This window comes from Babylonia areolata, chromosome 2, assembly GCF_041734735.1.
Source record: "Babylonia areolata isolate BAREFJ2019XMU chromosome 2, ASM4173473v1, whole genome shotgun sequence".
Lineage (NCBI taxonomy): Eukaryota > Metazoa > Mollusca > Gastropoda > Neogastropoda > Buccinidae > Babylonia > Babylonia areolata.
In genome coordinates, this window is record NC_134877.1 from 40,644,193 (window position 1) to 40,666,563 (window position 22,371).

General features: G+C 38.9%; 1 protein-coding gene across 1 annotated transcript; it reads left to right on the forward strand.

Annotated features, from left to right (window-relative positions):
* The first annotated feature begins 1,551 nt into the window (after positions 1-1,551).
* Positions 1,552-17,847, forward strand: LOC143301313 (uncharacterized). Its single transcript, XM_076615523.1, has 6 exons — positions 1,552-1,680; positions 5,706-6,292; positions 7,358-8,179; positions 9,798-10,267; positions 12,149-12,375; positions 13,487-17,847. The coding sequence occupies exons 2-6, from the start codon at positions 5,755-5,757 to the stop codon at positions 13,641-13,643; spliced, it is 2,214 nt and encodes a 737-aa protein (XP_076471638.1). The 5' UTR covers positions 1,552-1,680; positions 5,706-5,754; the 3' UTR covers positions 13,644-17,847.
* Positions 17,848-22,371: the final 4,524 nt, after the last annotated feature.

Sequence of the window (22,371 nt, forward strand, 5' to 3'; positions counted from 1 at the left end):
ATAATACACATTCATATACATGCATGTAGTTATGTACACATACATATGTATACACACATTGTCAAGCACAGCTAACGCAAAGGAAGTGGACCTGCCACAATTGAACTTATTGCTGAGGAAAAAGGTGAGTTCTGAGATGAGATTTAAAAGATGTGAGGGAATCAGAATGACGAAGGTTATCAGGGAGCTTGTTCCACGTCTTTGGCGATTGAAAAGAAAACAATCTGTGTCCATAGGTCTTACTTCTGATGTGAGGTATCCTGAGAAGTCGAGTATCAGAGGAAGAACGGAGTTGGCGAGACGGGGTATAGATATGGAGGAGTTCAGAAAGATATTTGAGGCCAGATCCATTGACTGCAGAAAAGGTCAGAGTGGATAGCTTATTGTCTATTCGATCAGAAACAGGCAACCAGTGGAGAGACTGAAGGAGAGGAGAAACATGGTCAAATTTAGAAGCTCTGCATATGAGTCTGGCAGCGTTATTCTGAATTCGTTGGAGTCTAACAGATATTTGGGAGGGCCGGCCAAGAGAGAGTTGCAGTAATCCAATCTTGAGTGAACCAGAGAACATACAAGTGTCTTGGTTGCATCGGTTGAGAGACAGTGGCGGATAGAGCTGATTCTATGCAGTTCCAAACAGGCAACTTTACAGATATTCGAAATGTGCTGTTGGAAGGAAAGAGACTGGTCTAGGATTACACCAAGACTGTGAACAGAAGGAGAAAGTGAAACAGGTGTGCTATTGATGAGAACAGAGTCAAGAAAGGAAGGATGTTGATGAAACTTCTTTGGACAGGTTATCATAAATCCAGTCTTATCATCATTTAGTTGCAGTTTGTTGAGAGTCATCCAGTCCTTTAGGCCAGCAATGCACTCCTGTGTTTGAGTCACCAGTGCATCAAATTCAGCTATGGAAGCTGACACAATCTTGCTTCTTGTGGTATGTTCATGTGTCCACCTTTCTTAGTTTGTGATTACTTGTTCTGAGTTTCAACATTGGGATGCAAAAGCACAATGGCAAAAGATAATCATCAAAATGCTATCTGGCTCCAAAATAAACTGTAGTTATTGGATTTTTTTTTGTAGAGTTACTACAAGTTTCTACCCCCCCCCCCCCCCCCCCCCCCACGTTTTATTATTTTTTTAAAATTTTTATTTATTTATAACTATCTCTAAGCCTTTTGGGTCAGATTTGTTTGTCAGTTTCAATTTCAGTTCCAATGCAAGAGAGACAACTTGTGTTAATCCACCGGAATTACCTCCCTTCTTCTATCAGCATTCCCTTCTCAAACTTTATCGTTTTACCAGAACCACCCTTTATGGATAACACATAAAAAATAAATAACACCTTTTTGAGATCCTCCTATAGCGAGTAAAAGCATTGAATAGAGACCAATGTAACAAATGATTTTTTGGGTCTGTGTATTGAAAAAGATGAAAGTTTTTTTTATATATCTTGTATTATATATCTGTATAAAGTTAGTTTAAACAAGTTTCCTGTTCATGGAAAAAAAACCGGAAGTTTAGACTTCGAATCTCCCTGGTCCTGATCACGGCACATTTTTTAGGTCATTAAACTCCAGTCTATCGAATCTGCGAGGCCAAAGCCACGAACAGCTTGACCTTTTTTCCATTTCATCTTTTTCACTGTTCAGACTGAGGCTGTCATCTCTGACTGAGGTGAGTAGAATTATTCATTTTTGTTCTGTGTGCCTGCTTTCAAGGGACATGTAAATGTACTGTGTGGTTAACCGGTGTTTCATGCCACAGAGTCTAGTTTTGAACTGATCTTTGTCATCCAATGTACTGTGTTGTCAACATCTGTACATGTCTTTCGTGCCATACAGTCGGATTCTTTGTTGCCCCTGTGTGGTGAACTTGTGGCAATGATCATGATGTTCTTTGTGAAGGTTGAGAACATGTGTTTCCCTACCACATGGTTTTAGATGGGCCTTTGTTTTTCTTGTAGTTCTGTTTTACATGGTTTGGGACCAAAGACCCACATTTTGAGTTTGATTCATGTTTTCTTTTCATCAGTGGTATTTTTTACTAATGATGTAATAGTAGTAGTAGTAGTGGTGGTGGTGGTGTAGGGACTGGTATTTGACTGCCTAGGCCTCTTGGCCATTTTTTTATGTCCCCTTCAATATCGGTATCCTTTTATTTGTGCGATACATATGTTTTCTTTTACATGTTCTGTAAATCACTCATCAAAGTCAGTAAATTTTTCTTTTAAATTGATGTTCATGTCAAGGAGATTTTTGAACACATTAGTATTTTGTGCAAGTTTATTTTCGATTGGTAGTGCATTCCATATTTGTGTAATTCTATTAGCTAATGAATTTTTCCTTAGGTTAGTATTACAGGGCTCTTTACAAATTTTCATCGTTGAATTTCTTGTACTCTCATAATCTGACATTCTAAAAATATTAATTATTATTCACATTGACTTCATTATAATAGCAATTTAACATTTTGTATGTTTCTGTTAAATCCCCTCTTAGCCTTCTTCCCATTAATGAATGCATATTAAGTATATAACATTATAAGTCTCTGTTGATAGCTCATAGATTTGCATTCTTTTAATATTTTAGTTGCTCTTCTTTGTACCCTTTCTATGGCTATAGATTGTCTCTTGAGGTATGGGTGCCACACAATATTGCCATATTCCACTTGTGATCAAACTAATGTTTTATACAGTTTAAGAAATATATCTATCTAAATAGGTAAATGTTTTCTTAATTATTCCTATCATCTGGTTGGCTTTATTTATTATATTCTGTATATGCATGTCAAAAGATAGTTTATTATCAAAAATTATGCCAAGGTCTTTCTCACTTTGACATTTTTCAATGTCCTGTGTGGTGTCTTCTATTATATGGTAATGTAGTTATCTTGTACTATCTGTTGATAGGCATTCTGCATATATAACATTTGAAACTTTAAAATGGGAAAGGGAAATCCATCTGGTTTGGAAGAGTTAAACTTAAAGAAGCTGTGATTTCTGTATTTGAAATCTCACCTGCTTTGTGTATTCCGGAGCAATGACAATGGCGTGTCATTGGGTGTAGCCATACACTTTAAATAAATTGGTTTGTGAACTGGAGAAATTCCATAAGTAGTAGTAGTAATAGTATAGGGACTGGCAGTCATCTGTCTCGACCTCTCTGCCTTTTTATGTCCCCATCAAATCTTCATCTTCACTTCTTCCATTTTTTTTAAATTCATTTATTTTCCTCTTTTGTTTGTTGTTGTTGGGTGGTGTACACAAGTACACTTCTGCAAAAAACTTTGTTTTATTTATCATAGTCATTTTTTTTTTTCTTTTAAGATGGTGTTGGGGTCAAGGAGATTTTTTAATGTGTTAGTATTTTGTGCAAGTTTAACTTCGGTTGGTAGTGCATTCCATGTTTGTGCAATTCGGTTAGCCAATGAATTTTTTCTAATATTGGTGTTGCAGTGTTTTAAACAAATTTTCTTTACTGCGTTCCTTGTGGTTGTACTATCATAGTCCGACATTCTAAAGATATGTCTTGCATTTACATCATTTATGTTATTTAATATCTTATAAGTTTCAGTCAAATCTCCTCTTACTCTTCTATATTTTAGTGAATGTAGATTTAAATATGTAAGTCTTTGTTGGTAACTCATACTCTTGCATTCTTTTAATAATTTTGTTGCTCTTCTTTGGACCCTTTCTAATGCTATAGATTGTCTCTTGAGGTATGGGTACCACACAATATTACCATACTCTACATGCAACCTAACTAAATAATGCTTTGTATAAATTGAGAAATATATCTTTGTCTAAGCAATTGAAGGCTCTCTTAATTACACCAGTCATTTGATTGGGTTTATTTATAATATTATCAATATGTGTATCAAAGGAAAGTTTATTGTCAAACGTTATTCCAAGGTCTTTCTCACTATGGCATTTCTCAATATTCTGCGTTGTTTTCTATTTTCATATGGTAATTGTTATTTAGATTCTTTTCCCTATGTGCATTACTTTACACTTTGAAACGTTAAAATAAAGGTTTCATTGGTTAGACCGTTCTTGTAGTGTATATAAATTAGTTTGTAATGTGAGATTTTTGCGTGCATCACCATAAATATTAGTGTCATCTGGGAAAATTTTACACATATTTTGTATACAATCAGGAAGGTCGTTTATATATATTGTAAAAAGTACTGGTCCAAGAATACTGCCCTGTGGAATACCACTGATTACGTTTGCGCAAGTTGACTTTTCTTCTCCTATCATAACTAATTGTGTTCTACCTGTAAAGCAGCTTCTTGTCCAGTTCAGTAAGTTACCAATAATACCATGCGACTACGAGGCTAATTTTAATAACAGTCTTTCGTGTGGGACAGAATCAAATGCTTTTTTGAAGTCTAAATAAATTATGTCAATAGATTTACCGCTGTCTGTCATTTTAGTCAGATCTTCAATTACTTCTAATAGTTGCGTTATGCATGATCTATTCTGTCTTAAGCTATGCACAAAGGTTAATTATTTTCATATGTGAAATCATTGCATCTCTAATAAATTAATAAAAGATTCTAAAATCTTACACACTATACATGTCAGGCTCACTAGTCTATAATTACCTGGTTCTTGTTTTGACCCTTTCTTGTAAATAGCTGTTACCTCAGCCATCTTCCAGTCGTTTGGTATGGAAGCACTTTCAAGTGACTTATTATATATGATGCTCAGTGGAATAGCCAACTCTTTGCTCAACTCTTTTAAGAGCCATGAAGGTATTTGGTCTGGTCCTTGTGCTTTATATGGGTCTAAAGCTTTTAATTTATTTTCCACTGCCATAAGGGCGACCCTTAGATCACATACAATGATACATGGATATTTCCTGATCTGGAGCTTTCTCCAAGGTTAAGTAAATTTGTAACAGTCTCTTTTGTAAAAAAAAAAAAAAAACCACTTGCAAAGAAATTATTTAAAGTTTCTGCTTTTTCCCTATCTGTTTCTGCTAAACTACCATCTTCTTTTTTCAGTACTCCTATTTTCGTTCTTAGTTTAGTTCTTTCCTGTACATACTTCCAAAACATTCTTGGGCTATATTTACAGTTTTTTTTGCTATGTTTTTTTGTGGGTTTTTTTGGTACTCTTTTTCAGCTTTTTTTTTTTTTTTTTTTTTTTTTTTTAATGAACTTACACTAGTTACAGCACTTATTCTTTTCTTTTACATAACATAAATAGGGGTAACCTGTTTTTGTTAGTAAGAAACGCTTATATAGTTGACAGAAACAGAAAGACTGCACATATCTATTATTATCCGGTTCTGCTGCATGACCTAGATCCAAGTGAGAACGCAGCATACCTGACCACACCATCTAGTATTGATTATATGGTTCTAACTTTTACTGTTTTTTTGTTAGCGGAAATTCACACATTCAGTCTCTTAATTTCAGGCTTTTTGTCTGTAAATTAATTATATAGTTAACCGTAAGAAAGTACTGAGTTATGGAAAATATATAGCTAAAAAACCATTTTTTTTCAATTTCTCCCCTATCTCTTTCTTTCAGTCTGTCTGCACATATTTCGCTCATTCTGTCTGTGCCTTACTGTGTATGTGAGGATGTGTGTGTTATTGTGTGCGTGTGTGTGTGTGTGCACGCGTGTGTACAAGTTTCCATGTAAATTTGCACATGCCTAATCAGGAACACACAATATTTAATGCTTACAGATCTTACAGCTGTGGGTTCCAGAAAAATTTAGAAGAGTAGATCCAAAAGATGGATCAGTCTTTTGTGAAGACAGGAGTGGTCCAAACCACAACCAGACACAGGAGAAGGTTTGATGATGGTGGACGGTCAGGACAGATGGTGAACTATGCTCCATACACACACCAGGCCTGGCATCAGCAAACTAGTCCACTTGAACTGACCACAACTGTTGGCCGGATTAAAGTGTCTGTGTACAGGACTGACATCACCAAGCTGCCTGTAGATGCCATTGTGAATGCTGCCAACGAGCACCTTGCTCATGGAGGTGGTGTGGCCTATGCCATTGCTCGTGCTGCTGGCTTTTCTCTGGAATCGGATGGAAATGAGTACATAAGAAAGTTTGGTCCACTGAAAGTGACCCAGGTTGTGGCCACAACAGGCGGTGCCCTGCCTTGCAGGAAGGTTCTCCATGCTGTGGGACCTCGCTGGACTGACTACAAGGACAAAACACAGTGTTACCAACACCTAAGTGATACAGTTTACAACTGTTTTTCACTGGCCTCGATGAATGGGTTCACTTCTCTTGCTGTCTCCTCCATTAGCTCAGGTGAGCCTCAGTTCGTATGGAAAAAGGGTGAATATAATTTTTTTCAAATCAAAGGGCAGAATGACATCAGAATGTTTTATTTTCCAAAAAGGATGATGTAAAAATGTAGTCTTTTTTTTTTTTTTTTTTCAATTCTGTAACTCACATCCCCTCCAGGGCTCCTGCCCCCCCCCCCCCCCCCCCCCCCCCCCCCCCCTCCCCAAAAAAAAGAAAAAAGAAAAAAAGAAAGAAAAAGAACAAATGACACAAAACAACAACAACAAAAAACAACATAGGGAGAGTGAGAGAGATTGATTGATTGCACAAGGTTTTTAATGGATTTTTTTCTTTGACATTAAGCCCTTTTTCTGAAGAGTTGACATGCACTTCAAATGACCTGCGGGTGCTGGTGCTGTGTTAATTTGCACTGTACATCCAAATACCTTTTTTTTTCTTCTTTTGTTTTTTGTTTTTTGCTCTGCATTGCAGAAAAGTTGACACATAGGCAAGAATTCACTCCCTCGATATATCTGGGTGTGTGATGGTGGTGAAGGGTGTGTGGGTGTGTGACAGTGAAAGGGGTGAGGGTGTATTGTGACCAGTTTTCTGTGTGTGTAGTGAATGAATTGATGGGAACATGATTTGATCAATGTGTGTGTGTGTCTGTGTCAGTTGCATTGCACAGATATTTCTGAGAGTGCTAATGGTATAAAAAGGGCCTGTTCACTAAAGAATAAAGTACTGTTATGAACACTTACTACTTTTTTATGGGTATTTAGGAATGGTGATCTATTATTTATATTCATTTAGGAATATGCTATTGAACCAAGAATTCTTACATTTTTTTTTTCAGTATACACCATAGAAAAAGGTGTAAGATTTATATTTTCACACACACACACACAACCACACACACACACACACACACACACACACATCTATCTATCTGTCTGTCTATATATATATATATATATATATATATATATATATATATACAGAGAGAGAGAGAGAGAGATGTATAAGAAATATGAAATACCAAGTCCTGTAATGAAACGCTGTGATGATTTTCTCAATATCTGATTGCAGCAATATTTGGTGTTCCTCAGCAGACCTGCTCAGAATGTTACCTGGCTGCAGTGCAGAGGTTTGATGTAGAATGGGGACACAGGACCAGCCTCCAGCACATCTACTTTGTTGATGTCAACGACACCATGGTCTTTGTTATACAAAACACTTTCTGGAACTTCTGGAACACTCCAGTCACAGTCCAGCATGGGGGGTCACAGTTTGCATCTGCATTGCGAGACAGTGCTCCCGTCAGTGAGTCAAGAGGGTGGAAACGTCGTTGGCCAGAGCCCACAAGTGTAGGGCCAACAGGGCCACAGCCGACAGGGCCACAGCCCACAAGGCCACAACCCACAAGGCCAGAGCCCACAAGTCCTGATGTCCAGCCTTCCCAACTGAGCTCACATCAAGCTGGAGGTGACCAGATACTGGAAAATCATTGGAGCAGACACCATCCTGGAGACAGTACTGCAGTTGTTGACTGTCACGGCATCCGTGTTCTGTTCCAGTGTAAAGATGACATCAATGTCAGCACAGATGCCATTGTTCTTTGGCAGTTTGAGGGTCACAGTTTTGAAGATACATTGTCAAGGAAATTTATGTCTGTGAACAGTAAATTTTCCAGTGAGTTTGTTCCTAATTATGGAATGAAAGTACATCACAGAGGGGACATTGATATCACAGAGTCAGACAGCAGAATGGTGCTGTTGCCTGTGGTTGGCCTGTACCACAGAGACAGTCAACAGGAAATCCATGCAGCTGCACAGAAAGTCCTCATCGAAGTGAACCAGGCCAGAAGGAGAACTGTTGCCTTCCCAGGATATCCATATAGAAGACATCATAGTAAGACACTTTTAGTAACATTCTTTTTTTTTAGCTTTTTGTTTGTTTGTTTGCTGTCTTGCATCTTTTATTTCACAAACACTGAAGAATATCAACATTATTTGTCTTTTGTTTTTAACGTGAGATTGCATTTAGAAATGCACTTTACAATAGTTGTAACACTTTATACTGATGATAGTTTATTTTCCTTTTTCAGGAAATGTGTTCTTGTCACTTCTGTGTGAGTGTGAATTATTTATTTGACATCATGCTCTGATGGTGTCAAACTGGTTTGGCATGTTGGCCATTTTTTGTGTGACTGATGTAGTATTAAGACACCCCCAGGCCTATTTATAGCTCAGCCAATCAGTGCAATTTATTCCCATGTAGCATAACACTTCCACTGTTTCACATTATGTGGTCAGCAGTGGACCGAACGTCATGTAGATTTATGCTCTGTCTTTCTTGAAGTCTTTTGTTTATGTACTTGGCACTTCATTTTGTTTTGTCTGTGGCTCTTTTTCCCTTTTCCACTCTTGGTTTCTTCTATCCATTGTTTTTCACAATTTATATATTTCTTCTGTTCTTGTCTCAACTTGAGACTCAAGTTGCTTGTTGAAGCCACATTGGTTTTGTGTTTCATCACATGCCATGTCTTGCTCTGCCATTGGCAAACAGCAGACTTGAGGGGTGTAATGTCGGTGTGTTCTTGACCAGCCTTCCACTTGGGGACCCCCTTTATGTTTGTGGGTTTGAGTTATTCTCTGTACCTGTTGGTGATAATAATGATCCCATGGATTATCAAGGATGGCACAGATGTTTCTATTTGGACAATTGTTCCACACTGCAAGACTGGCAAGGGTAAAAGGGTCACTGACAGTTGTCACCTATCCCAGCTTCAGATGCAGGGGTCAGTCAGTACAGACAGTCATCCAACCATTCTAACTCCCAATGTGTCTCGAAACCATTGGAGGCCCAGGTGGGTTTGGTTTCTCCCTGGAACCCAGCAGGGGACATATTTGTTGTGTTGTTGCTCGGACAGCTAAGATCAGATACATCTTGCGTGCTACGAAAAACAGATTTAATAAAAAGTGAAATAAACAAACAGAAACCGGACTGTGATCTGCTGTGGCCCTGACCATTGTTGTTCATCTGGTGCCCTCTATTTTCTCTTACCATCAAGAAAGATAATTCTAATGTTAATAACTTTCACCTAACAATATCATTCATGTCCTCTGTTGCTGTGATCCTGTTCCGTGCCCCAATCACAGGATAGGTGACAGCACCTTCACATTAAATGAAGTGGTGTGGTCCTCCCACTACAACCACACCTCCCCAGAATCCATCTAGATCTGTGTGATTGTGCCCATCACTGAACAGGGGTTACCATGGGCTGTGTATGATCCATCATCTTGGCCCCACATTCTGCTCCCCCTCCTACATCTCTCCATCATGTTAAATTGTTTCAGAATCCTCATTTGCAAGTTTTACTTGCAAAGATAGGGGAACTGTGCCATGAAATATTGTGAAAATGATTGATGTAACGTTCATACACACGTTAGCAGAATGTGAACAAGTTGGAAAGTAATTGCTCTTTTTGTTATATATTAAAATTGATATGAATTCTTATATTTTGCAGATTCAGATCAGGAGCTAGAAGCATTTGCTGTGGCTTTGTACCAGGCAGTGAAAAACGTCAGCACCATGCCAGTTGTAGAAATAACAGAAATTTACATTGTCCACCCTGAAGAAAAGAGCATACAAACATTGAAAGAATGCTTCGAAAGGGCTGTTGACAACACTGACAAAGCCAAACCAGACAGGAGGCAGAATTCAAGGCACAGCACCACACCTGTCTGCTCAGTGTGCCGGAACGAGAAGCAGTGCAAGACCCTGGATACATGTGGACACCATCTCTGTGATGACTGTTCTAAACAATTGAGGGAGCCAAAGTGTCCTGATTGTGGGGCAGCATGGGGTGAAATACATGGTGACCAGCCAAAGGGAACAATGAAAGTCAAGTATGACAAAACACAGCAGCTACCAGGGTTTCCTCCAGGGACATTTGTCATTTTATACAAATTCCCAGGCGGGAAACACAGTGAGCAAGTAAGTTGCACTTTATGATTTCATTGTTTTTAAGTTTTGAGTGTCACATTTTACGACAAAGCTTGGGTGTAGCTTTGGTTATCTGTCCATCAGCTGTGATTTATGTGAGTATAAATTTGACTAGGATATATTGTCATAAAATCTCACACATTTATGTAGCACTGTTACATTTGCATGTAACAACGTTAAGAAATTCTCCTTTGGGTTTGTAATTGGAGAAAAAAGTTGAAACCTATTAAACAAAACACACAATCATTCTATCGTAACAGTGGATCACATTAAAATTTTACACCAATATGAAAAATCATTCACATGATATATGGCAGGGAAGGGGTTGGGGAGAAGATGCAGGAGGGGAGGAAGGATGTCTCACAAACACCAGCAAGTTATTCTTGTTACAACAGTGTGACATGTACTGTAAAACACCAAATCTGATGTGCAAATATACATTTGTTAAAAAAAAGTCTTATTTTAATTTAATACAACTGTATGATGGAAAATGTTTACACTCACACTTACACTCACACTCACTCACATACGCTCAATCCAGCAACACAGGTTTGAAAACAAATAAGCCACAGTCAGACAGTGTTCAGGCTTCATCTTAAACACACACACCCCTTGCCCCCCCCCCCCCCCCCCTCAAAAAAAAAAAAAAAAAAAAAAATCTGTGATTAAATCATCCATCTTGATCAACAGCAAAAGTCACAGAAAACAATGTCTCAGAATCACTGGATGCCAGAACAAATCTGTTTATCAGGTGTTTAACATCCTTTGCACACAAAACAATTGCAGCATCGCCGGCGAACATTTTTCTGAGTATGTGGCTAACTTACTTGTGTGGTAGCTTTGTGGTAACACGGACATGCAAGAAGCCAGAGAATCTGAGGGCATGGGATTAATTCCATGTTCAGCAGTATTTCCTCCCCATCCACTAGACTTTAAGTGGTCATCTGGACACTAGTCATTCAGATGAGACAAATGATAAACCGAGGTCCTGTGTGTAGTTTGCACTTAGTGCATGGAAAAGAACCCATACCAACAAAAGGGTTGTCCCTGGCAAAATTCTGTAGAAAAATCCAGTGTGATAGGAAAACAAATACACTTACAGGTTGAAAAAAAAGAAAGGAAGAAAGTGGCTCTGCACTGTAGTGATGAGCTGTCTTGAATTTCACACAAAAAAATCTGTTGTGACAAAGATTGATGTAATATGATAATATATGATATGATATGATGTAATATAATGTATTATATATTATAATATGATACAATATAGTATGATATAATGTTCTAATTCTATTTTTTTTAAAAAGAAGAAAAAAAAGAGAAGGAACAGGTGGTAGGAATTGCCATTCAAGCATCTTTTTTGTAGGGTTTACCTCCACTGGGTTGGAGGGGGGATATGGGGGTGAGAAGATTTAACAAGGAAAAGGTTTGGAGAGAAGAACAGGCAGGAAGAAGGTTGTGGATTATGTGTGAACCAGCCCAGACTTCATACTTATTATGCATACAAGGAACATAAATTACCAAACAGTAAAATAAAATTGGGGGGGGGGGGTGCGGGGGAATAACACACACACACACACACACACAAAAAAAAAAAAAAAAAAAAAAAGAAAGAAAGAAAAGAAGAAAAGATCAAGTTAACTTGTCCACTTAAATTGCATTTTCTTGTTAACTGTTGATCATTTGCTCAGCATTCACAGATCACTACTACTTCTGGTTTTTTTCCCTGTCAACTTTTTCCTGAATCACATCTCTCAGTTATGCTTGTTTGCCTGCTTTTGCTTGCACAAGCTGATATTGGCAGTGAGTTACAGTATTTGACAAAATGAAGAACTGGAATTGCTGCAAAGTAAACAGACTTGTTCCAAATTTCAGGCTAGGCAGTATGCAGGAGAAAGATACCGTGGAAAAGAACAAACTGCCTATCTTCCTGATGTACCTGAGGGCCGAAAAGTTCTGATGCTCCTGAAGATAGCATTTGATCGACGCCTGCTTTTCCGACTGGTTGAGATCCAGGGATCCTGTCACTCTCATGGAAGACCAAAATATCGTATAACCTTGAATGGCATTGAACACAAGACAGCCAAAAAGCAAGCTGGCAGGTATGTAGCATTTTGATTGGATGGCAGGATGGTTTTGCAGGTTCTTCCACAGTTGTTATGGAGATCATTGTTTTCATATTCCGTAGGCTATTGTTGCTGTTGCCCTATAGTCAGCCAGTTTAATTATGGTTTTGTGCATCAGAAGAGACCTTTAAACCCTTATTTTTTATTTTTGTATCTTATGTCTCTTGGATGGATGTGATATTTGTTTTTATGTTCACAATAGTTTGTGAAATCTCTTGCCTAGGACTGATTGGTTAGTTTACCTGTAGTCTGGTCACACAAGTTGGTCACTTGGTGATTTCACACTCAAGATTAAATGAACATAAAATATATGAATTTATGTTCGTCAGAACAGTTTTAACAGATGAGGGAAATTTAGATTTTGAAATAAGGGGGAAGGGGGAAAAAAAGGAAAACAAACAAAAAAGAAACAACAACAACAACAACAACAACAAAAAAACCATGAGGGAATGGGGGGTGAGAAGATGAAACATACATGTATACAGTGGTTGAAACAAAGAAAGTTGTGTGGTGTTTACAGAAAATTTCCATACAGACTGTGTAACATGTAAATGGTTAGTTTCAGAAGGGACAATTTTAACAGTGAAACAATCTCCAGAAAAGAGAAATAGTTTCAACTGTTTAATGTTCCTTAAATAAATTTTTTGCTTTTTTACCAACACTTAATCAATGAGAAATCAAGCAAAAGCTGAAGCATTACACTTTTAACATTCTTGCTTAAAATGCATACATTCAACAGATTAAGATACCCATGGACAGGACTTAAAAAGGTTAAATGAGTTCCTTTTCCATGATATCACACATTTCTGAGGATAGCAGGAAGCAAGGGTTCCATCAGTGTTAGTTGCTCCACATTTCACAAGGCGATCAGCATGTTAGTTATAAAGAAATCCACAATGTGAATGTATCCAGCAAAAGTCGGACCATTCCTTTCATCTGAATACAATGAATTTACCTTATTTCAGAAATGATATTTCCCTTTATCTGATTCTGACTTGATATGAAGGGTTGCAAAACAGATTTAGAATATACACAAAGCAAAATGTGGAGAAAAAAAAAATAAAGGGTTAATTGTACTGCGTTACAGATACAGCTTCCCAGACGATGGCTACTTGAATCGTGTGCAGCAACAGTTGGCAGCAGTGGGTGTGTTTGCAAGTGACCTCACTGAGCAGCAGATAACAGGGTTTGAATTTAACAGTTTTTTTGGAATGTCAGTCGAGCACTCTGGACAAAACATTTGAGTGCCCAATTGTGGTTTTGGGTGCCAGCATAATAAAATGAAGTGCATCACATTGTCATTGAAATTAGCAGTTTTTGTTTGCTATTTACATGTAGAGTTAGGATTCATTCCTGACTTGTGTCAGTAGAAGGGACCCCAGGGTCTGTGGCTTGTAATCCAACATTGGAGGCTGAAGCGTGTTCTTCATGAATTACTTGATATGCTGATGTCAAAGATTTTAACACTTTACAATCTGATTGTAGTCTTCCCACTGAGGTTATTAATATACATGTTTGCTTTCTTGATTGAAGTTCTTTATTATGAACTGCAGTTGGTGTGTGTGTGGCAGTGTGTCTGTGTCTTATCTGTGTCTTGTTTTGAGTGCTTAGATTTTAGACTTGTACAGTTGTTTTAAAACATACTTTAACAACCCAGAGGTGTCTTTTGTCATTGGCTGTCTTGTGAAAAATCCTGATTTGATTTGACCATTGAGAATGGCATGACTGGTTATCATTGCAGTGTGAATAAGTTACATGTGTGATTTCCATGAAGTACTATTGATGAACCTTTGGTTGTGTTAAAAGAAATGGTCTTTATGGTGTTGCTGTGTCATCAAACTTCATATTGGCTCGCATGGTATTGTTAAAAAATAATGTATCACTGGGTCTAGTATTTCTTGTTTGTCTGTGTGATGCTTTAACTGTGTTGTAATCAGTTGACTAAACCCCAAATGATTGATTGATACTCTATGGTGACTTGAGACATACTTGCTTAAGTAGTTTGATCAGAATCCAAAGGATAATTTGCTTGATATTTATGGTAACTCGAGACATACACATGTGAATGTTAACTTGACAGAAACCCAAATAACTCACATGACACACATCTTGAGACGCAAGCCAGCCACAATGTTTTCAAACATTAATTTTTGTTTTGTGGAATTTCATTTCTTCTGGGTTTGTCAGTTCATGGACAGTGTACTATATAATGTCATGTGTGAAGCAACATCATTGACAGCCGTTTGACCTGCAGACTTCACTGCAGCAGGGGAACTCCCTGAGAACACATCATTACAGATCCATGCTTTGTGTATGTCTTGTTGAACTGACAGTGCACATGCTGAGGAATTATGCTGAGACACCAAGTGTGATGTGTGTGGCTTTTTTGTTGTTGCTGTTGTTGTTGTTTTTAGATACTGTTAGAGGAAATCTTTGTGGACATCTTTGTGGACATTTTGTGTGCGTGTGTGTTAAAAAAAAAAGTTAAAAAATTTTAGAGGATGCATTGCCATTTTATATTTCTTATTGTGTTGATGATATATTTGAATGTTAGTGAAAGACTGTGATGTATGTGCCAGTAAGAAAAAGGATGCATGGTGAGATAATCCTTGTGGCATTGCAAACAGTTGAAATTGTACGTGCTGTGTGTGCACAAATTAGAATTGTGGTGAAAAAGAGTTGTGTAACATGTACAGTGTGTAACATATAAAGAGTGACAATGTAACATTGCAAGTCTCTGATGTAGAATTTGTACTGCAGTGAAGTGGACATTACTTTCACAGTACAAAGATGATTATGAGAGCATATTTCCATATCAAATAAGGAAGAAAAGTAAATGCAAGACAGATGAATGACATCACAGCTAACTGTCCCAAAGGTTTTTGTTTTTTGTCAATGTAATGAAAACATTTTCAGTTTCTGAAACCATTCTGTAAGCAGTCCGTATTTGTATGATCTGTTAATGCATTTACCTTGTATGTTTAAAAATATAAATGAAAAATGATCTATTGGCTTTTTTCATTGAAGGTTTTTTTTCCCCATTTATTTGTACCAATAATGTGTTTGATGTGCCTTAAAGTATGTTTTTCAGATGTGTTCTGAGCATCCATAAGTAGTTCTTCTTCTGTAAATGGTGTGTTTGCTTGCCTTCATATGATGTGGTTGAGTGAAGTCATAATGTGTACTTTTATTGATTCAGTTTTTTTTTTGTTTTCATCTTTGTTGCAATTTTTCACTGTATATTATATCCTCCAGTCGAACATGATTTACTCCATAAAAGATCATCAGTTGACTTTGACGGTGGGGTTCATGTATGCAGTGTATGCATATTTCAGTTAAATGTCCTATTGGTTTTTGTTTTCTGTGAATGTAATGAAAACATTTTCAGTTTCTGAAACCATTCTGTAAGCAGTTCATATTTGTATGATCTGTTAATGCATTGACCATGTACGTTTAAAAATGTGAATGAAAGATGATCTATTGGCTTTTTTTATTGAAGATTTTTTCCATTTATTTGTACCAATAATGTGTTTGATGTGCCTAAAAGTATTCTTTTCAGATGTGTTCAAAGCACTCATAAGTAGTTCTTCTTCAGTGCATAATGTGTTTGCTTCCATATGATGTGGCTGAATAAAATTGTAATGTGTACTTTTGTTGATTAGATTTATTTTGTAATGTGGACAGGGGTATATGTGTTTATATCACTGTGAAGGTTTTGAGTGTTGTGCACTTTGTCAGAATGTACATCAGGAAATACATATATCATATATCTTACAGAGCCGTTTTCTTTAACACGGATCATTCATCACTCTGCTTTTTACAGATTTGAACACACTTTAATTATGGTGGTGTTGCAGGAATAAGAAACATTTTCTGTACCTATTTCCTAAAAAAAAAAGGATTAAAAATCCAGTCTGGAGTAGTAGATGTTTTATGTTTGAGCAACCATTTTTACCTGATACCAGTAAAGATGTTGGTGTTTTAATTGAAAGAAGTCATTAGTTGGTTTAGAAATATTGTGTGTACTCATTAGCAATATATCTGTGAACTATTAGTGCTCAGTATTATGGGTGGGATTGCTGTCAGTTGCTTGCTGTGTTACACATATTTTCTGCATATTGAAGAAGGGTAGTTTGTCATTGAATGGTTTCTTGTTGAATTTTCAGCTTGCAGTTTTACTTTGTAGGAAATACATCTCAGTTGCTATAAGAGTCCCCTCTACACCCTCCCCCCCACCCTCTCTACATCCCTTTCCCCTTCTTCTTCTTCTTCTGCGTTTGTGGGCTGCAACTCCCACGTTCACTTGTATGCACACGAATGGGCTCTTACGTGTATGACCGTTTTTACCCTGCCATGTAGGCAGCCATACTCCGTTTTCGGGGGTGTGCATGCTGGGTATGTTCTTGTTTCCATAACCCACCGAACACTGACATGGATTATAGGATCTTTAACGTGCGTATTTGATCTTCTGCTTGCATATACACATGAAGGGGGTTCAGACACTAGCAGGTCTGCACATATGTTGACCTGGGAGATTGTAAAAATCTCCACCCTTCACCCGCCAGGCGCCGTCACCGTGATTCGAACCCCGGATTGACAGTCCAACGTTTTAACCACTCGGCTATTGTGCCCGTCCCTTTCCCCTTCAAGTCTTTGAATTCTGTTTCTGAAAAGCTGGTCTGTATGAAAATTTTACCCAAGGTTGTTTACATGTGGTTGTGGTACACTGCTTTTATTGTCCATGTTTTTGTTGTTTGTTAATTAACTTATCCTGATGGTTTTGAAAGACTGTTGAAGTTTTGCTTGAAACTCCCTTGAGGAGGACCAATTGCCCAATGTCTCAGCCTTACTCAGTGGTTTTAGTGTGACATGAGAACAGCGGCATCTAACACACTTTGGCGTTTAATGTGTGCATGGTGGCCTGCTAGTCTTTCTACTGACAATGCTACATTGACTTTTGACGTTTAATGTGTGCATGGTGGCCTGGTAGTCTTTCTACTGACAATGTTACATTGACTTTTGACGTTTAATGTGTGCATGGTGGCCTGCTAGTCTTTCTACTGACAATGTTACATTGACTTTTGACGTTTAATGTGTGCATGGTGGCCTGGTAGTCTTTCTACTGATCATGTGACATTGACTTTTGACGTTTAATGTGTGCATGGTGGCCTGGTAGTCTTTCTACTGATCATGTGACATTGACTTTTGACTCTGTGTCTGTGTCTCCCCCTTCGTCTCTTCTTTCCTACTGCCCCTCTCTCTCCTTCTCTCTCTCCCCCCCTGTTTGGCAGGGTATTCAATTTCCTCATTCTTTCTGTTTCTCAGTCTCTGTTTGAGAAACTTTCTGGTACTCTCTGTGCATACTAGTGGTTCAGTATCAAAGTTGCATGTAAAACTCAAATAAATAAATGAATAATTGAATTCATTAATATTATATAAATAGATGGATAAATATAAATAATAATAGTAAATTAACAAATACAAATCACAGAGTTAGGTGGCAAATTGTAACTAGGTGCTCCGATGTGTGTGTGTGTGTGTGTGTGTGCAAGGAAGCAACCAGCCAACCAGATTACAGATAGCCTAACCAGTCAAGAAGTAGCTGAACAGCCCATCAAATCTACCCAAATGACTAATCAATGCTGGCAAAGAAGCAAACTAATCAACCACTCAAGTAAGTGGCTTAATCAAAAAATAAATTTTTTTGTAAAACAGTTCCTTGTTTTTTTTGGGGGGGTTTTGTTGTTGTTTTTTTTATAATAATTATCTTTTACTGAAAAATGGTTTCTTTTTTCTGAATTCAATTACAAGCTCTTTTGTTTTGCCAACATTCACTCCAAGGTAACTTTCATCACACTGGTACACTAATCTGTGAATATCTCTTAGGCAGTCAACATCATTGTCCCCATTGGTAATTAGTCCTGTCAGTTTGGAATCATCTACAAATTAGACTAGTGGGCACAAAGTGGTCAAGCTTCTGCATTCAGCTGTGTACAGGGTGAACAGAAACACTGTGCGCTACTAAGTGCAAAGCAGCTTCCCCAACAACATAGTTGTTTATCATTTAATATTGTGTGGTGCACACCCTGTTCAGGGTGAAGACTGGGTGAAAAAGCATCACACCAGTGCCTGTCTGTTGTCTGAAAAAATAACAATGTTTATTTTGTCTAGTCTTGTCTCCTGTGTGTGTGTGTGTGTGCTGTTATTTGTACGGACCAAGCATTCTCTCATCATCAAGATAATACCCACATACCCCCCCACCCCCCTCTCACACACAAAATCAAAAAAGTCAAAGAAAAAAAGCACACAACTTTATTTGAAATATAAATGAGTCGAGCTAAAATAATTTTCCAAACACACAACTTTATTTGGAATTAAAGGAGTCAAGAAAGCATACATCTTAATTTGGAACTGGAGCCAAGTCAGTGTATAATTATATAGGCCTATATATGTATGTGTGTATGTGTACGAAGCAGTTCTATCAAGGAGTGTTTATACCTGACACTGCCAGTAGCCATCAGCAAGACAGCAAAATCTGACACCAAATACTAGTAACCCGACACAATCAGCTAGATACATAAATGTCTTCATGTTATCACTCCACAAACAAGATAAACTTGCTAAGGTCTATCCAGTACATCCCAAATAAGAAAATTAAACATTCTGGAAAGAGTGTTTTTGTGTCTTTGATCCTATTTGTCAAGATTTTTTCTATTGCTGTCCCATTCAACAAAGCAGCTACTGTCAGCACTTTGGTGACAGTGATATTTCTACAGGGTGACTGGAAACAGTGATAAAAAATTGTTCATAAGTTCAGCTCCTTTGAGTTGACCAGACAGTCAACAAAAGCTGTGTGGCATCCTGGGTAGAGCTGACAGTGTGTGGTGTGAATGTCTTTTCCTATCATGTGGGGTGGTGGCTTCGTGGTAATGCACCCGTTCAGGAAGCACGTAGGAACATATCCCACACTTGCCAATATTTTCTCCTGCTCCACTATCCTTTAGTGGTGGTATGGATGCTAGTTATTCAGATGAGACAATATATTAAGATCCCATGTGCAGCATGCATGCAGCACACATAAAAGAAACCATGGCAACAAAAGGACTGTCCCTTGTAAAATTATGTAGAAAAATCCACTTTGAAATGAAAACAATTACATTTTCAGGCAGAAAAAATATGGTGGCACTACCCTGTAACATGCTGTCCCTCGAGAGAGCAGCTCTAATATCACACACACAAATCTGTGGTGAAAAAAAAGTAATGCAATACAATGCAATGCAATCTCTCATGACTGGAAGGAGGGATTTGCTGTGTTTGTATCTTCAGCCAGCAACTGGTTGAACTCTGTGCAAAAATGAACTCACCCTCAGTGTGAAGATCAAATTCTTTTAGTTTGCTAATGCCACCTTTGTTCTCCTGAATGATGGCAAAAGCGCGACTCCTGACCACACAATGAAAAATCCAGGCCTTTTGAGCACATAATATCAGAGGAACAACCTTCCCACCAGCATCTCATGAAGAGAACACAAGACAAAAATCATTTTTAAAAGAGGAGAAAAAAAGGTATCTTTACTCACCAATTATGATACATGAACAGAAATACTAGACAGCTGAGTGTCTGATCCTAGAGGGTCTTCAGCTGGCAGGACAGACCGTAGACTTTAATAGCTGGGGTTGTTAGAGTCTGGACAGACCAACAATAAAGATGAACAAAGCAAAGGCTAAATCTGCAACACTGTGTCGGTCACACATCTCCATGTGACATTTCAATGGAGAAAGGATGCTAACCACATGTCTATGTCAATATGTTGTTTTCATGTTCATGTCTTTATGATTGGTGAGTTCCTTTTCATGAGTACATTCCCAAATTTAAAAAAAAAAATCATTTTAGTCCTCAGCTGTGCTAAAAATTTCCATTTTTCATGTTTATCGCCCAGTTGAGAGTGGAGACCATAATATGCTGAAAGCACATCAGAAACAAAACCTTCCACAAGCCAAAACTGAAAGCCCAAAACATGCATTCCATGTTCCCAAGCATCTCATGTAAACAATTATATGAGGCTGCACCCACGAAGGTCTTCAACATAGGTGAGACAGAAAGTATTGTTTATTATCACCTTCTGATAAAAAGTATAAAATACTATTAACAAAAAGAAAAAAAAGACCCCCCTCCCCCCCCCCCCTAAACCCCCCCCAAAAAAACCAAACAAACCCTGCAATTAAAAAAAACAAACCCAAAAAACACCATTGCAAATGAGAAGGTGCCAAAAGACAGCATGCTAATGTTATACTGTTGCAACAGTTTGGGTTGCAGTTCTTAAAACATGGAGAAAACATTATTCAGTAAAATAACTATTAGTAGGTCTATATTACGAAATCTAAGTAGATGTAAGCAAAGTAACTGTTACAATTCAGTGTTTATATATATATATATATATGTGTGTGTGTTATAGTGTGTCAGGCGCCTATGGTGGAAGCATGGGATTTTCTCAGACACACTGCTCACTGATGGACCCCTCCTTCCTACCTCCCTACTCTTCTCCTCCCCCCCCCCCCCCCCACATTCCATGGCATCTATCCCCACCAACACCCCTCCCCATATCCTCTCTCCCTCCCCCCCCCCCCTTCCCTTGGCCAAGTGCAGAGGGAGCAAGTTATCAAGAAATACTAAGTAAAGATGGATCTCCTCTGACCATTCTCTTCCTATACACTCCCCTGCCCTTTTCCCTTCCACTTTCATCACCCTCAACCCTGTCCTCCCCCCCACCCCCACCCCCACCCCCCCTCCTTACCCCCCATGTCGATCTCTGGCAGGATGGCATCTGCCTCAATGGTCACCACATGGTGTGGTGTGTTTATCATGAGCTGTTTAGAACAGAATCAGGGCTGGGCGATCTTTCCTCCTCCTTCCCTTCCTCTTTTCATCACCCCCCTCCCCTTCTCCTTGACAATGCTGGGTTCTGTGAGGAAAGTGCTGATGTGCAAGTCTAGCACTGTCAGTCCCAGATTGGTCTGTTAACTTCAGCCAATTGGAAACGTTCTGGGTTGGAAGATAGTTTGCATACAGCGCCAGCTTGTGAAGAGGATAAAATGAATAGGCAAGTGGGATTTCTTTCTTTTCCTTGCTTGGAGCAGGCCAGGAGAGCCAGACGGTCAAGACAATACCAGGGGGCTGTGTGCTGTTAAGTTAGAGAAATAAACACCTCAATTCATCTTTCTAAAAGACCCTGCTGTGGTACGAGGAGAGAGTGGATTGTGCACCTATCCTCTGCTGTTATCCTACTCTACCTCTTCACCTTCTACACCTACCCGTACAACCACTCAACCCCTACCCCCACCACTACTACCCCCCTTTTAACAACTTGGCGTCGCCGACAGGATCAGCAGGTGAGGTGTCTCTTAGCCTTAGCAGCACACAGCCCAACCCAGCCCGAGGATGACCATGCCTACTACCACAGCACAGCAGTCCCCCATGCAGTGGTGTGTGGCACCCACACTGCCAGTGTTCACTGGTGAGCCAGGTGAGACGTCGGCTGAGGACTTTCGTCACTGAGGCGGAGAGGGTCCTGGCCGCATACCCCATGGGAGACGAGATGGCTGCATACTTCATCTACAGCCATCTGCAGGGAACCGCATGCAGGGAGCTGATGCTGCGGGACCTGGAGGACACCAACACCCCAGAGAAGGTGACCGGCATTCTGCTGGGGGTGTTCGGTGACGGACGGCGTGTCACCACACTACTGTCCATACTTTTCAGCAGGGTACAGCAGCCGGAGGAGTCCATCATGGACTACTCTCATGCTCTGCGCAGCATGGAGAGAACCATCCAGATGAAGACGACTGGGGCCCTCACTGCTGACATGCTGAGGGACCACTTCATTAGTGGCCTCTGGAACGCCTTGTTGAAAAGGGAGCTGCGCCAGGCAGTGAGGCGAGAGCCTCAAACCACCTTCATCCAGGCAAGAGATGAAG